General features: G+C 45.6%; 1 protein-coding gene across 1 annotated transcript; it reads left to right on the forward strand.

Moving 5' to 3' along the window:
* Positions 1–916: 916 nt before the first annotated feature.
* LOC144143410 (juvenile hormone acid O-methyltransferase-like) lies at positions 917–4,490 on the forward strand. Its single transcript, XM_077675168.1, has 4 exons — positions 917–1,042; positions 2,690–3,254; positions 3,841–3,997; positions 4,327–4,490. The coding sequence occupies exons 2-4, from the start codon at positions 2,724–2,726 to the stop codon at positions 4,488–4,490; spliced, it is 852 nt and encodes a 283-aa protein (XP_077531294.1). The 5' UTR covers positions 917–1,042; positions 2,690–2,723.
* Positions 4,491–17,719: the final 13,229 nt, after the last annotated feature.

Consider the following 17,719-nt stretch of genomic DNA (forward strand, 5'->3'; position numbering starts at 1 on the left):
ATGTAATTGGGACTTTAGCTACATTTTTCAATTAAAAGAAAAAACCTAAACTACAATGTGCCTCCTTAGCCCGGTGTTTGAGGTCCACGCGTACCGTAGAGTGTTTGGGTGCACTCCACTACAAGGGCTGGCAATGCCTGGCCACTGAAAAGGTATTGGTTGAAGAAAGGGTGGTAAAACTTAATAAAATAATAAAGATGGTTTCCGTGTCTTATTTCGCGTCGAGTGTCTGAGAGGCGCGTGCGATCATCAATGAACGTTTGACCTGCAAAGCGAGCATGTTGCACCTTCCTAAACAATTCATTGCTTGATTCCGCGAGAGGGTGTCGTTTATTTGCTGGGTCAAAATTCTTGAATGCACACCTCGCATACGACCATAAAAACTGTAAATGAAACTCCGAATGAGGCCATAATGTTTGCTTCCTTGCTATATTTTTTGTTGGTTGTAGGTACAGCACTTGGAGAAATACACGAACGTTTGACCTTAAAAAGCGCATCCGTTCGTTTTAAAAGTATAATTTATTGTTCTACTGCACGATAATGTTTGTTCCCTCTGGAAGGTTGTATGTTCACCTCTTGACAGACCGTATGTTTACGTCCCATTTAGAACTGCCACAAAAGGAAACGCTTCGAAGCAATATTTTTTGTTGTTATGGGTCCTTCCAAACCAATTGCTTTGTTTTGTGAAATTCCTTTTCCAAGAACGACTGCAGGATGTGTCACCTCTAGAACAAAAAAATATATCATAAACGCAAATAAGCAGCTACGATGTCTACCCGCTTAAGTAACCTCGCTCCGAATAGCGAGTTTCACGCGAAATCAAAAACACCTGGGCTACGAGGTTAAAACCTAATAAGCAGCGCATCGCAAACAGGAACCTTGCTGCCAACCTTCATTCATTGTACCACCGCCCCAACGGCTGATCAAGCGTCCAAGTGTGGGCAGATTTGAAAGTTACAATTTCGACGACACTGTGCATTCTGGACCTAACGCCTAGCTGAGGCATTATCGGCGGGAAAGGAACAATAATTATTGAGTGTTGGTAAGATTGCAACCTGACTTCTTTCTTGGCTTCTTGCAGCAAATCTGTTCCAGCGTAGAATTTTAGATTTCTTACATAATGTCTTAGCACCCGCTGCTTTTTTTATCTGGGCTATAAGGCCTAAACTTAGGAGTATCATTACCAAGGTTAATTCATTGCAGCTAGAGAAAATTTCTCCCCTGCGATTACCCTATTTACAGTGTACGCTACTCTTAACCGCCAATTATTGCGTTTCGCCAATGACATTTCCCCTCTATGTGAGCGTCTTCGCTGTATCTTCTAGCGTGATTGTCAGTACAGCTATGTTGTTCCTGTTGATATGTAATAGCACCTGTCGAGGTGTTATATCAAGCTTGGATGTTCGCGGGCGGCTTTTAAATTACGAATAGTTTTCATGTGATCGGTATGGCAGGCAGGCGCGGCTTTTGCGGCATATCTGTGGGAATAAAAATCCATTCATCAATCTGCACACTTTTAAAACGACAAAGGACAACCAATATTTACAACTAAAGCCAGTATCTGTAATCGTGGCGTGTTGGAATTTACTTCCTTCTGGTACATCTTCGCTTTGAGTAGGAAATAATAGGTGGTGGTCTAATACAAAAACCAGACAACCTTTACAGGCGTTCCGTAATAACTAGGGCACATATTTCAAACCTTTTTGAGCTTTTGTTGCTTTTTAGACGCAAGCACTCTTCTAGTAGAAATATTTACTGTAGTCAGTTTAACAACCAAAGGTAGAAAACGTTAACTGAAATCTGACTTGACAAATGGCAGCCAATGACAGGTCAGGTGGGTGCGAGCATATCACGATGTACACGCAAGAATGAGTAAATGACATTCAGGTTCCGTATTTCCTTACGATTACCCGACTATTTTTACCTGTTACGAATGCAGCAAATGACAATCAAAACAATCTTGTGCTGGGAATGGTTGCTTCACCAGCTAAGCGGATGTTTTTAAGAATGCGTTTAAATACCCCGCAGTCGCATTTAATAGAAGTCCATATCTTGAAATCAGTATTCTGAGTCCGTGTACATTGAAGTACATTTTATAGAGTCTAAAACGTTTTCACTTGGATAAAAAGGGAAAGTCCAAGTTGCCCAACTACGAAACAACCTTTTAGGGAAGTGAAACTGTCACCAATAGCTTGAGGATCTTGGGAAGGAGAAAGAAAAATTAGCTCAATGTGTTGAAAAGCTACGGGCTTTGTATATTTATAGGGGAGAGTTCTGTAATAGAAGTAATGGGTTCTTAAGGTATGCTGACATGGTGATTTGTAGGACATTTTTACTGTGCCTCGACACCTGTTACAAAAATACAACCGGTCAAAGATCTGAAAGGAGCCGACGAAAATTAATGGACCAGTAAAGCCCGCATTCAGCATGTGGACAGTTTTTCAGCTCTTCTCTCTGTCTCTACTACAGCCATCATATATCTAAAACCAGAAGACGAAATAAAGAAAAACTGTCAAACTCGTTGTTTCCGCAATATTAAGTGGAATTGAAATGGAGAAATAAATACTGTGGGTATAAATACAGAACCAACGAGTTCATAAAGCACACCCGATCCTTTGAAATCATTCAGCATTTCTGGTAGTAGACTGTACTTTTCTTTTACTCACCACATCTTCTAACATTTTTCCAGAAATTCTGTTGTCGCTACAACGAGGACGTGAACAATGATGAGTGACGGTTTAGTGAAGAATCCGAGGTACAACTCACCGCTATATGCTGAAAGCAACAGTTGGCAGCGGGCACTGAACCTCAGATCTCTGGACCTTCTCCAAATGACGTTCAGGCCAAGGGACACAAGCCAAATGCAATTCTTAGATTTGGGTTGCGGTACAGGGGACTTTACTCGGGATTGCCTGTTGCCGCGTTGTCTCCCTTGTCGAAGGATTGTCGCCGTTGACGCTTCAGAGGATATGTTGGCATACGCACGACAGAACAGTGGGCATGCCCATATTGAGTTCGAGTTTTTAAACATCGGTGAAGAAGTCGACAATTTTGTCAAAACGTTCGGCAAGTTCGACCGTGTCTACTCTTTTTTCTGTCTCAACTGGAGCAACGATCAAGAAAAGGCAATGAAAAACATCTCCAAGCTGCTCACTCCTTCTGGCGAATGTCTTCTGGTCTTCCCGGCGTGGTCACCCACTAAGATGTTCTGGAGAAACCTCGCAAAGCTGGACCGCTGGAGACCGTTCTCTCATGTACGTTTTTTTGGTGGCGTCGATTTGTTTAGCGTTAATTGGCGTTGTCTCGCACTGCCGAGTTAACAAACTCCATCTCTTTTTATGTCAATGAATGTTTAAGAAAATACATGCCAACGAACCGCTGACATCTTTGGGACGCTATTGACGGTAATGATAATTATGTTTGTATTTTTTTAGACTTGCATTAAACAAGGCAGCCCGAGGAAGTACTATTTCACGCATCATAATATCGCGATAACAGACCGAAGCATTACTTTGTTTTCAATAACTCCAAGCCTCTTCACGCTAGAACTTTAAAACCAAGTGCTTGCTTCACCTCGCCCGTTCCCTGATTTTAAATCGTATTTACGCATGCCCTTGTTCTTGATTCATAAATAAAATGCTACTACGTAGATGGATATTGGGTAAAGCTTCCTCAGCATTCTCGGAAGCATTCCTTCTTAAGAAACTGCGGAAGGTATCTAGGAGAGCTTCTGGCATACGCGCTGGTACTTTTGAAATGTTAGAACCGGTAATTCTTTCAAAGTTTTTTTAACGGGAAGAACTTTCCCTTTAAACCCAAGTTTTTGTTTCCAATTTTCAGTTCTTCGAAGGATATACTCCAAAAAGCCAGGACCTGGACAGCGATAAAGAGAGGTTGTCTTACGTTAAAGACATTGTAACTGCTGCTTCCTTGATTGCCAACACTTGCGAACTGCTGTACGTTCAGCCCAACTACGAAAAGTTTGAAGAATATATTGGTAAGTCCACGTAGCGTGCTTGTAATGCAGTGCTGATTTTACCTCAAATTAGGTTATTATCAAAACATGCGGCTCAAAATTGTTGTGAAAACGTGTGTTGTAGTAGAAACGGGTGGGAACGGTGCCATTCAGAATTGATTTTGAAATTTGTATCACAAAGCTTTTTGTTACGTTCATGCAGAATAGCAAGTTACGTTCATGCGAAATAGCTCACATGAGCACTGCTCTCTTCGCAGCGTCACCGTAATTGCTGAGACTTTCGCCTTGGAAACTCTTGATCGTGTGGGCCTTGGATCAGGAGCTATACTAAAATCGTTATTTTTTTTCAGACATGCAAGTCTCCTTGAACCCTGCAGCCTCGATTATTGAACCATCTGATCAACAATGTCTTAGAAATGACATTTCTAAGGAGGTTTTATCGTTTCTGAGCGGAGAGAACCACATGGCAGCACCCTCTATCTATGTTGTACATGCAAAGAAGTGTCAGGAATAAAAACTCTTTTTTTTACAGCGAACAGAATGATTTTTGATACCAAGAAGTTGCTTGCACACTGCTATGACAGGACTGTGCAGTCCGTGTTTTTTGGCTTTGATTTATTTATTTATTTATTTATTTATTTATTTATTTATTTATTTATTTATTTATTTATTTATTTATTTATTTATTTATTTATTTATTTATTTATTTATTTATTTATTTATTTATTTATTTATTTATTTATTTATTTATTTATTTATTTATTTATTTATTTATTTATTATACCTCAAATACCGCAGTACGGGGTGTGACATGAAGGGTGGGCTGTGGTACAGACTTCTTTCGACGTGGGTTTCGGCCAGAATGGGGCATTAGTGGTGCACGACGTCGGGTGGAAGATCATTCCAATCCTTTGCTGTTTGAACAAATAACGAGCGAAAGTGGGCAGTTGTGCTGGCAAGCGCAGTATAAACGGTGTTGTGGTGGCTAGTTCTAGAAGAGATTTAATGTCCAGGCATGATACTGGTGATCAAATATAGCGCAGCAAAAACACACGGGACAGAAAGAATACACATGGGCGAGTACTCGCTTCCAAATGATTCTTTACTCACATGACGGCAAATACACATGCTTAACCTCAGTAGAAGCAGTAAAAAGAGAAAAACAAAAACAAAACACTGAAAAAGAAAGAGCGAGTACTCCCAAAACATGCCAAACATTTTGACAATCACAGTGGCCTGTCACGTATGACATCACATGGCAGGAAATGTAGTTCACGGCAAGATAACGCAACCGACGGTTTGCTAACACAGTCGTTCCTTTCCCGCGCCATCTGAACTGCCTCACTGATTGAGCGCGATTGCTTGTCCTTAATTATCTCGACTACTGTGGTGCCAGGGAACTGCGCAATGCAACCATTACACGTGCTGACATGCGGTGCCAAAAAACCTTCCTTGCCATTGGGCACATTATTGGCATGCTCGCGTAGACGCTCATTGAGACTTCTGCCAGTCTGTCCCACGTAGCTCGCGCCGCACGCCAAAGGAATTCTATAAACTACATTTTGAACACATTCTACAACTGTGTGCTGTGTTTGACAGTACATTGTACCCCACGTCGCTTAACGGGACAGGTGCTGCTGGCTAGCTGGGATAACTTAGCAGGAGCGCTGAAAACGACTTTCACGTTAACACGTTGTCCCATTTTCTGAAGGCGATGGGACACAGAGTGCATATACGGAATCACAGTCACTCTTTCTCGGGTTGCCGCTGTAGCTTGACCTTGGATGCCACGGGGAGTGCCCCTGCATGTCTGTTTCCTTCGCATTGTTTCGGCTACGGAGACAAGCAATGGGCGAGGGTACGCTGCTCCGTCTAGGGGCTCCGACTGAGCCAGGAGACTGGCTAACAAGGCGTGGAGGCAAGACACCTGCAAACCGTTCGAAAAACATGTCTGCACCATTGCTATTTTAACAAATGTGCTGTGAGCTGATGTGAACGGCAGAATTGGCGTCTGCGCGCGAGGCTCATTACACCAGCCCGTGTGGTTCTCGAGGAAGCGAATCCTCAGGTCTAGGGACAGACTGTTGTCCCCGCCCGGCATCTAGTAAGTAACAACAAGCGATTTGAGCATTCTCTGAAAGTTTCTAGTACCTGCGCGACCTGGGGATGGAACATTTGCGGACAACAGCGCAGAAAAATCAGATAATCATCCACGTAGCGGAAAGGCCTTACGACTGAAAATTCGCTCAGCCGTTCCTTCACCGCCCTGTCCACCTTCGCCAATAGCAAATCACTCCAAAAAGGTGCTATGGATGACCAGATAAAGATGCCCTCTTTTTGAGTGTACACTTTCTCATTCTATTCTACGAATGTCGACGTCAGGTGTGGTGACAGGAGGTCTATTAACATTTGATAGCTCACGCCGGCCGTGTTCTGAAATGCCAGTTCTCCAAAATTGTCCATGCAGAATTTTATGCACTCTAACAGGTCTTTGTGCGGGAGCAAATAATAAAGGTCCTTTATATCAACCGCGAAAGCCCTCAGCATTGTGTTGGATTACCGCTTCAGAAATTCAGAGACTTATACAGAATTTTGAATTCTGAATGGGCCGTCTACTGGGAAAAGCATAAGCTTGTGCTGCAGAAACCGCCCTAGTTCGTTTGGCCAAGAACCTGTTTTCTAGACGATTGTCCTGAAAGTCATGCCAACCTTGTGTGTCTTCTCTGAAAAGACCATGTCAAGGGCTAGTTTGTCCCTCTTTTCAATTTTTCTCGCGAGGTCAGTTAAATTTACACTCTTAGTCAATTCCTGGTTATCCGACCCGAATGCAGACGGGCTGCTGCGTCAATTTAAAGCCGCTTAGAAAGCGGTGGTTCAGGCGGCCTCGAGCACAAGCGGCCCGCCAAACACGCGGCCTACCGAACACGCGGCCTGGCGTTTAAGCGGCCCTCTTGCGAGCCGCTTAACCAGAGGGCCACCTAAAGCCCGGGCCGTGTGATCGGCGGGCCGCTGGCCGTAATTGTTCTACGCGGCATGTTATGCTAATCTATTCCAGCTTACGAAAAGGCCCTCAAATCATACGCCCCCCTAATAAGCGGCCTTGTTAATTTTTACCCTCGCTCCCCCGCCCCCCCCCCAAAAAAAAAGAAAAAAAAGGCCACTCGTCCAAAATTGGTTTTATCTGATTTTTCACTCGCATTGCCATGCCAACGCCAGCACCCCATGACGAATGCTCTAACAAATGTTACATCACGCAAGACATTTAAGCACATAAACGTAACCCTATAGAGAATCGAACCTGGGTCTACTACAACGCATAAAAAGGCGGATATCATAACCACAGCGCCATGACCCACGGGCGTCTGGGGATTGCAAACACGAGCTTATAAGTATTCTGCATGCTGTTGCGCGTCAAGCAGTAGTCTTAAATAACACATTCGGCGGCGAGTGGCTTTCTTTAGAGCACCGTTTTCTAATCGCTCTTCCAAAGAGGCATAATACTACGGTTTGTGGGAACTTAAGTACATTGGTACGAGCGGAAAGCTTTCGTCATGCTGTGCGCCCGTTCCAACAGTATGATGCGCCGTGCGGGGATTTATTCCATCGAAGCAAACGGAATCGATAACAGTTATTCTGCCTTGTTACCAAAAGTATTCTTGTAAATTGGCTGAAAGTGCCCCCAATGACAATGCTTGCAAACAACTAACACCTTAGGCGCTCTGTCGTAATGAAAATAAGAGCTGTCTCGTCACGAGTGGCAAGTATACCAATCATGAAATGGTGTACTGAATTTTTCCTGCTCGTTGTAGCTGTTCTGACGGTTAGGTTACATGCCTTGACCTTTGTTTTTGTAATAGGGGGGCGATACTAAATTACGCGTGTGGTAATGTAATGAACAAATATTAAATCCCTCACCCTAAATAACAATGTGCCGCAACGCCTGCAGCATTACTGTGTTGACGCCCAGGTAAAGAGCCGTCGGACGGCCTTCTAGATACTGCTTTTTTTGATGAAGCGCGAGCACAGAAAGAATACCTTGGCGTGTTCTCGCGCAGACCGGATAAGAGCTCGGGCGTGAAACTTGTAACGCCCTGCATTTCCAAGAAATGCAAGCTTCGCGGCAGTTCCACCTTTAATCATTAAAATATCGTAAATTAAGTTCATTGGTCAAACAAAATATTGAGAAACTAGAAATTAAGAAAAATATAAAAAACATGACGGACAATGGCGTACCGTATTACGCCCTACATTTCCACAATAATGCGGATTTAGCGGAAATTCCACTTGTAATCGTTATCATAGCGTAGATGGAGATAATTGGCCTAAGAGAATTTTGAAAAACTAAAGAACAAGAAAAAATTTCAAAAATACAGAAAATGCCGAACCGTGTAACGCCCTTCATTTTAAAAAAATGCAGGTTTGGCGCAAGTAACACTTGCGATCGTTATAATAGGGTAAATGGAGATAATTGGACGAACATGACTTAAAAAAACCAAGAAAATTGGCTCTTAAAGACTTCTACTCAGGAGAAGCGCCCTAAGAATGCTGCGAATTAGTTTACAATTCTCTGAATTTATGCAATTTTTTTAAATGACCTCTTTTCATTCGCGCTTGCGTTATTAACGAGTTATATTATTGTACGCGAAAGTGCAAGGTCGCAGTTCAGCATTTTCAACATTTTCAAGGCAGTTCACCAAAACCATAGCACTTGGGCATGAACGCACCCTTGTGCATGGGAAGTTTAGACCATATAAAACAATGCCACAAATAAATGTGTTGCAATGGCTGCAATTGCACTAACACATTTGTAATTTGTGCACTTCCGGAACATCTTCATGACGTCAGTTTTCATGCAATGAGGTTTTACCTTTATAATATAACAGTGTTTGGCCACTTGAATTATCAGGCCTCCATGCACATACCACAAAATAAAACAAAACTCCCTATATTTATAATGCCATGTTGCAAGCAAAGCTATAAAGCAAGTATCTGTATACCTTAAACCTATCTGGATCTTGAAGTGATAGTCTGCTCATACAAGCTTGGGACACGAACAGAGAACTGAGTTGGGTATTTAAATGTTAAGTATTTTGTCATTCTCGAATTCATGAGCATGCACAACTGGGAGATGAAAATACATAAATGACACCATGTCGAAGAAACGATGTTTTCTTTTTATTTGATATCCAAAATACTATTGTGAACACAAAAGATTTATACTGAAATAACAAATACAAATATTAGCAGATTGTTCTTATGGACCACACAAATGAAAATCTTTTCTGTGGAAGAGCAAATAACGACCTGTCAAGATAAAATTATTCTTTACATTTATTTAATTTTCAGCAGCTTGATGCTTACAAAATAGCGAGGGAGAAAACTCGTCTTTTTTGCGGGCTACTGACTGTATAACGCCCAATGTTTGGCATAAAGCTGACGGGTATCTCATGTCCTTAATGTATTATATTACAAAACAAAAAAAGTACATTCCCCGGGCTTAAATTATGGCCCAGGTACACCACTTCCGATAATGTGGATGGCCTTTGTAGAATCGCCCGGAAGCAATCTTTGGCCCGGGAGCTGCTGCTTCAGGAAGTTCGTCACACTGGACGGAAAACAGCGTTGTAAACATTTCAAAAAGGTTGAGTCACGGGTAGCAATCTGTTGTGTTGGCACTGCTTGAAGAAAAGAAACGGCGGGTGAAAAAGTGACCAGGTACAAAAAGGTGGCGTTATTTATCGGCGGTATAACAGTATAGCCTGAAGGGGCGCAGCAGAAGAATCACCAACGCGTTAGCAGATATGTAAAAATGTCATAAATCAGGCAAGTGCATCGCTATAGTTTAGGCAATTATTTCTTTATTACTGCTTGTAGATTGAAACGCTCTCCAAAAGGATGTTTTCTTTATATACATACGAAGGCCGAACGCTTTTTCAGTGCAAAGGCGTTGCCACAATTTCATTTGACGCCGACACGTTATTTGGACGTCGTAAAGAAACTCTGTTCACTTTTACATGCGGATGGTAATGTGCTCTAGTTTCTTTTTATGAAACAATTTAAACCAATGATATGGCGCAAAACATTTTGTTAAAGATTGAACAAAATTGCCAGCAATATCTTTTCTAACGCATAGGTAAACTGCGCGCACCGAGCAACAGCAAACGCACCTGTTATACATTAGAAGAGGTCGCTTCGAGTGACCTCCACGCCGGCGACGCGCGGCGTTTGCGCTGCCAATGCTATCATGTTTCTGCAAACCGCGAGTTGACACTCCAGACAGACGACAGCCGTGGCGAACACAACAAGACGGGGGCTGGTGTTACTCATGAATGTTGCTTCACGAATGTTGCTTAATGTGAAAACTTTACCAGTTAAACGCATCGTAATGAAGTTTATAAATCGCCACAGAAACCAGACTACTCAATGCGCCACAAAAGTAACTAGCCGGAACGACGACGCGAAAGCCTAGTTACGAAAAAACGTCACCTAACTTTTTGCTACGCCTACCGAAAATGACAAGCAGTGGCTAGAAAATATTGAAAAATACAAAATTCAAACTGGGTTTTTGTGCTTTGACCTACCTGGACATGCAATGAAACGCGGGCAAAAATGCAATTTCTTTGTGACACCGCGGTACTTATTACGGCAACGGAAGTACAGTCGTGGACAATTCAAATATGAACCGAGGAGCGCATGGCTGAAGATACCAGTGCCGTCACCTGGCAGCGGCCGTGGAACACGCACGGACATGCGCAGTTGAGATGTCGCGTGCGAGGCTTTGTGTCTCACTGCGATATGCCACCCTCTCTTCGCTCGCATGCTTGCCTTGTCGGCACGCCGCAAGAGCGCTGCAAGCACTGAAAGCACTGGTCGGCGACTTTGGCTGGTTTCGGTTTCCGAAATTGTGGCGATCCTAGCGGCACGGTGCTGCGGCGTGGCCCTTCCCTTTCCCTCAGTGTTTCTTTCTTTCCACACCGTCAACGCTTCCGCGCCTCCTCACGCATGCGCAACAGCTCACCGGCGCCAATATTTTTTTTTCTTTCTCTCGGCGCGCCGGCGGGCCAGTTCGGTACGTGCGTGAGCGAGCCGGCGTGCGAAGGGTTGCGCGGTTTGCCTAAACGCTTCCACGGGCGAAAGTTTCGCTGCATTATAAAATACATTCGAATGTATTCTAAATATGGGGCAGCGGAGGAAGGAGTGTTACCACTCCTGCGCAGCTCTGTGGTGCAGCAACACAGGGCGGTACAGTGCGACCAAGTTTCTCGCCTTCTCCAAAGACGACAGGTAAGCAAATAAGCTTTGTACAAGTTATAGTGAATTCCTTAAAAGCCGACTGATTGCAGTCTTCTGTTTTCAAAATAATTCGCGCATGTAACGTGAAGTTAATGAGACATGTCACTCGTCTTGGAGTGGAAACTAATGTGCAAATATATCCCAGCTGTGCAGGTACGCAAAGTTTTAGTAGAAGTAAACGCGTCTTTGGCACGCACACACTTGCTCGCAAGATCAATTTGTGGTGGCATTGCCGTTTTTTGATGATTGCCTTAGTAACTGCTGGAACGTCGATTCAGTATACTTATCAAGGTATTTTTTGTTGTTTCGTGCAGCAGGTATGAGTCTAGGTTTGGGCCCCAAGTCGAGGACGGTTTGCGACTTCATTGGACGTTTCCTCCGGTGACTCTCCTCAATCCATCCAATGTCATCACGACGCACCTGCTCACAAAGAAGGCAAGCTCAACTGTACGCGCTTCTTGCCTTTCATGGCGTACATACTACCACATCGATTGATGGCGTGGAGGTGCTGCGCCTTAAGCATTTTTTCCTCCCCCGTCTTGCTCCAAAACGTATATTTGCGGCGAAACTACTGCCAAGCGTTGCTTCAGAGCTCCGAAAAATCTGACGTAACTCCTCGGTGTTCAATGCAAGTCGATTTTCACATGAAGCAGTGGAAGGCCAAACCGAAATACATGCGTTGTCTGCAGCCGCCATTGCAAGCGTTTCGCTCATTAAAAAAATAAATAAAACCAAGTAGCATTGCCGGCTTTGCTGTTCAATCTAAACTGCGCTCCCGCGCCTTGTCATCTTATCGCGAATGGGTTTGGTGTTCCATAGTTCTGAAGTTAGAATGGTCATGCCGTATCGGACAGGATGAGATAAGAGGCGCTGCCCAGACACGAGTTAGAGGGTAGCAACCTGTAACAACCTGGCCGATATCTGCGGCTAAAAATACAGGAAAGCTTCTTTTTTTTCTGGGTGTCTTCTCCCCCCCGCCTTCCCTCCCACCCCCGGTAAGCAGACCGTTAATTCACGCGCCATTAAAAGAAAAGACGGGTGCGTTTGATTTGTGTTCTGTGTTCTACGACGTGCACATGGTTGGGCATTGTTTTTGTACGTAGATATAATCCAGCAAAGAGTGTATACAGTGCGGTCATTGTGTTGCAACAATTTTTTATGGCTGCATTTTGTTGGTGTGAACATGATTTTTCGGAAGTGTATGCAGGTTAATGGGCGGGTCAACGCTTTGTTACAGTGTTTGCGTTAACTCGCCCGAAAGGCAGGGCTTGAAGCATACGTGTTCGTGCTTTCTTTTAACATATAGATTCCCAATTAGTGTGTCTCTGAAATGAAACGAATTTTTTTAATGTCTAAAGAACATTCCTGTCTCGAGGTGAGCCCAAGAAATAAGTATACATTGAGTGGAACTTTCAAGTTATTTTCTTCTCCCGCCGAGGTGTGCGCGAAAAAAAAAAAATCTGTGTAGGGACTACAACTTTCGAAGTTTTTCTTTCGTAATCAAGTATTGTGTACCTAAATGTGTATTCATGGCTGTAACTTTTGCGCAACTTTAGACGGAGACCGATACAAAAAAGGGACTCGAAGACCTGTACCTGTCACCGTGTAAAGTTGCGCAAAAGTTACAGCCATGAATTCAGAATACCAACTAGCCCGCCTAACCGTATTATTGTAAATGTGTAGGTAGCACGTTTTTTCCCTATTGTACAATATTGTATGCCTAAATTTGCATATGTCATATTTTTGCTTAGTCCAATACTGTGTACATAAAATGTATGTGCAATATATGGGTGTAGTACATGTGTTTTCATGACTTCGAATCAAAGACGTCGTCATACGAATTTTGAATAAATGCATAGCAAAAATAATGTTTGTGTAGCACTCCAATTATTATCGCCACAAAGACAACAATTCGACACCAGAAAACGTACTATTACCTACATGTTTTCTTCGTTCAATTATTAAACACGTTACTGCACACATAACAAACGACGGGCGGCGGCCATTTCGAGTCATCGGCGCCGCTCGTCCAACTTTCGCGCCTGGTGCCATTGCCGAGCGGCCCATGAGGCAGCGACCGGCGGCAGACGCGAAAGTTGGACGAGAGTCGGTTTCAGGGGCGGGCGCCTCCGCGGGATAAATGACGTCAGCAGCGTCCGCGACGTCAGCAAACGCCCTTTCCCCCCTCGCCACTCGTTGCCATGGCGATTAATGCAACGTTTCTCAGAGGCCACGTACTACTAGGGGAGGATTTGGCGCTGCTGGCGCGAATTACGTGGGACCACGGTGGATGCGAGAGAGGCCGCCCCGTGCTGAAAGTACCAGCGCTGCTGCAGCTGAAGGTGTTGGTCGCGTTGAGAGAAATGCGGCGCGTATTTGCTTGCAGCTGCGGCCAGTGCTTGCGTGGGAAACGTGTGCTCGCTCTCGTAAGGCATGCTGTTGAGCTCATCATGCTGCCTTGAAGAAAAAAATTGCACAGATATGAAGCCAAAATAAATGCATGCCGCCTAACTTCTGATCGCGCTGCATTGTTTTGCGTTTGTGGTGCAGTGGCTCGGGAATCGAACAATGAACTGGCCGCAAAAATGCGCCTTTGTTTAAGGGAGTCATGGCTGAGTCACTTCGCGGAGTCGCGGAGTTGGTGCTAGTAGCAAACAATAGATATACAACCAGAGTTCATCTCCAATGATGTGAAATAACTACAAGCATTGTTTGGTCCGGGAAAAATACTAGCAGAATTCTAATATTTACAAAATTAGGAAGAGAAGCAGGTCTAACCATTCTCTAGGCAAGTTGCCCTTGCGCAACAATTTCGGCGGCTTGCTTTTCTCGTATTTTTTTTGGCAAGGCCCTCAATACTTTTAGAAATATGCGGAGCGGGTAGCAGTGAGCCTGGTTTAGGAGTCACCCAAATGTCCATCGTTATTTGCTCCAGTTACTAAACCCCGCACGCAAAGCTATGTCGGCAATGTGACGCTGGCACACACGGCAAGTAGGCGCTAATGAGAGCCGAGCATACAGTGGCAGCGGATAGGATCTTACGCCGCACCACTAACAATTTTATCAGCGCTCTTGTCGCATTGCAAGAAGGCAAGGATGCGAGCGAGCAGGGGGAAACACATCGCAGTGGGACACGCAGCCTGGCTGCCGACATCTCAAATGCGGATATCCAAGCATTTTTCGATGCCGCGGCCAGGTGACGGTACCAGTATCTTCGGCCATCCGCTCTGCGGTTCGTATTTGAGTCGTCCATGCATACCTCACATGTGCCAGTGTTTACATTTTAGATGCAACGCATCTCTTGCTCGCCCCTCTGTCCTTCCTGCGTCTGTTCGGCGTTGTCCGCACAGCTGCGCCTCTCCTCCTCTCTTCTCTCCGATAGCGAACATTCTCTCCCAAACAGCTGCGGGTTGGCGCAGTGCGCTCTCACTCCGTTGCTAGGCGCCGGTGGGCGGCGCTGCGCATGTGCAGTCCTCTCTCTCTCCGCGCTCTCCTCTCCTTCAGGCGCTGTGAATATTGGCCTCGAGGACATACCGTGGCGCCACCTACGAGTGACGTCACTTGTACGACGCCGAATCGTGTTGTCGTCTGCTACAACACATTTCCCGTGCGTATGCGGAAGCGTGTTTTCTTCTTGTGGCCACCGTCTTGTGGCCACCGTCCTTGTGGATTTGATGCAAATTACCAAAAAAGTTGTCTGTAAACCAAATAATCCAGGCCAGCAATCAGCGACTCGCTTGTTCCCGGCGATACCGCCGCGTTTAGGTAGTTGCTACCATCGCGACCCACAGCTCTTACATACGCAGCCAGCTAACGCCAAGGACGATGCAGCTGATGCCGAGAAAAGGACGCTGTAAATTCATTATAAAATACTTGTGACGGGACATGTGTGTGCAAGCAAACACCTTGTAACAGCGACGGAAACGCGTCGCTCACTTATGATCTCTGCTGGTATTGCCTGGTAAATGAATGACTACGTGAGAACGGTGATCAGATTGCTTCGCCGCACATGCTTAAAAGTATTGTTATGGTAAGCAGTTTGGCTTAATCAGTGCCTATTTCCCCTACGATGTTTTTATAGTCATGCTCGGATTTGATTAACGATCACTGCCGTAGCCTGTACTCTGCACGGATGATGTTTACTTTTGGCGACAACTTGTCCGCAATGTATGAACGGTATGAACGCGAGTTTTTAACGCCTGCGAGCGGGTTTGTACAAGGCTATATTTAGTTTTCATTAGGTGCTCGGCGTGGTCATTTATAATTGCCGCGTGTTTTGTATCTTTACAGTGAGCCGGCCTTTCTCAAGCATCAATTTCGAAACTCACGACTGCTCACAGAAGGCGAGGCTGCGTACGAGGCGAAACACGTCGTTAATGATTTCGGGTAATGGGAGATTTAGAATAGGAGAACCGAGCGTTGGGGGCCCCCAAGGAGCTAGAGGAACCCAAATGCAACCCGCGCGTGCGCGACGGGAGGGCCTTCCCCAACAGCTCGCAGCCGGCTTCGGATGCACGTATTGGATGTTGGGAACTTTAGGCTTGGCGTCGCAGCAGATATTTCATCGCCGTTAGAGTTTCGAGTGACAGTCCCTAACAGAACGTTTCACCGTGCTGGGAACTCTGTAAGCGCGGTCATTTCCGTTGAAGCGATCGACGATCAAGATAACTGCACGGCCTCGGCCGATTCTTGCGGGCAAGCATAGCCATCCTTCGACCGCTCGCCGCACCGTGCGTGAACGGGCCGGCGCGGCCCGGACCGACCTACGCGGCCGGTCGGCGTAAATCGCGGCAGATACATGAGCATCGCTTTGAAAACCACAGCTGATGACACTACCTATCATAATTTTTCATCACACTAACACTCACTTTCACCAATCTGGAACTTATTTTCCACGACTTGTGCGATTTGAAAAAGCGGCGACAAGTTGTTGCTGCCACGACCTGCGTCGGTTCCAGCCGCACCGTCGGCCGTGCGGCCAGGCACGGCGGGTGCATGTGCTTCTGCGAGCAGTTAACGCTTCACGATTTCCTGCTTTATACATTTCTTGCAAACAAGGGAAATCTAGAAACTTCACTCGGCGATCGTCGTAGTCCACATTGTTGATCGGGGAAACAAGCCGCTGCTTACGCTTCGGTCGCATACGTAATACACCACCACGCTCATGGTGTTTGCGGATAATTTACCACAGTTGATACGGTTATACAGTCTCCATGAGGCCGAACTGCGCTTGACGCACTGAGAATTAACTTCAAACGAAGGAAATTAACACGAAAATACTTTTAGAATGCGCTTTCTAAGCGAATTGTCACGCGCTGCAAGCTAACTACGCAGCAAGATAGGAACGGTGATCCTACAAGTGACGTCAAAACGATCGCAACGCCGGCCCCTCCAGTGGTGGGCCTCGCGGCCAATAAAGTGGCATGCGGCGCTCCGGCGGTCTCAGTCGACGGTCATCCGCATTACGCTTGCACTCTCTCGCAGTACTCGACGATTGCTTGATGCAATCGTCGAGCCCCTAACTGTGCACTTTACGGCCCACAGGGCACTCATTCTGGTCTGCAATAAAGACCGTACCTGAGCATACGTGTACTGCATGTGCATTGCATGGTGAAAATGGAAAATTACGCCCACCTCCCCTTCGCGTCTGAATCCCTCCCTTAAGCGTAATCAATACGATGGAAAACGCCAATGGAACCCCCCATGAGATGCGTTGCATCACACCAGGTTTCACGCGAGGGGAGGTGGGCGTAATGTTTCGCCTGGATCCCAAAACGACCGCCGCACTGGGAAACCGAATCCTCTCTATAAAGCACGTAAAATTTACCTTACGGGCCCGGGTATCGGAGAACGCTTGTGGCGCGAACTTCTTACGACGACGAAAAAGGCATAATTTCGTCGCCCTTACTTGTTGTCTGCAAACACTAATTCTTACAGTCTACGCCCCTTCACCTATTAAAAAAGAACAAGAAATCCAGGGTCTTACCTATCCCTTCGTGTTCAACCGGGCTAAGCCCGCAATACACACACCAGCCGGCTTGACATGCACCCGCTTCTTGGCTTGCGTTCCCGGTGGCCCTAATAAACCCATCGCATTCGCTGTTGATTCCACTGTTACACCGACCTCAAAGGACACATTTGATGTCAGCGGAAGCGAACGCGGTCAAGAAAGTGTGTACGCTAGGATCTAAGTATGAACTACACAGAGAAAGAGTCAAAGAGCGGGCCCCCACTTGCTCCGAGCTGAAATTCCTTGCACGTGCGCGATAGAGACAAATCCCCGGACCAAAACTCGCCGCGCGCGAACTTTTTCAACTCCTGCTGCGCATGTGCGCGCAAGATGTTTTAGAATATTTTTCGGCTTTTGCCGCGTCGTCGGGCGCGCGTCGTCGGCCACCGCAAAAGAAGCTCGCGGGCCATTGTGTGAGGAGGAATACGCGCATGCGCCGC

The sequence above is a fragment of the Haemaphysalis longicornis genome, unplaced genomic scaffold (genome assembly GCF_048455015.1).
Source record: "Haemaphysalis longicornis isolate Haplotype H1 unplaced genomic scaffold, Haemaphysalis longicornis Haplotype H1 scaffold_6, whole genome shotgun sequence".
In the NCBI taxonomy this organism is placed as follows: domain Eukaryota; kingdom Metazoa; phylum Arthropoda; class Arachnida; order Ixodida; family Ixodidae; genus Haemaphysalis; species Haemaphysalis longicornis.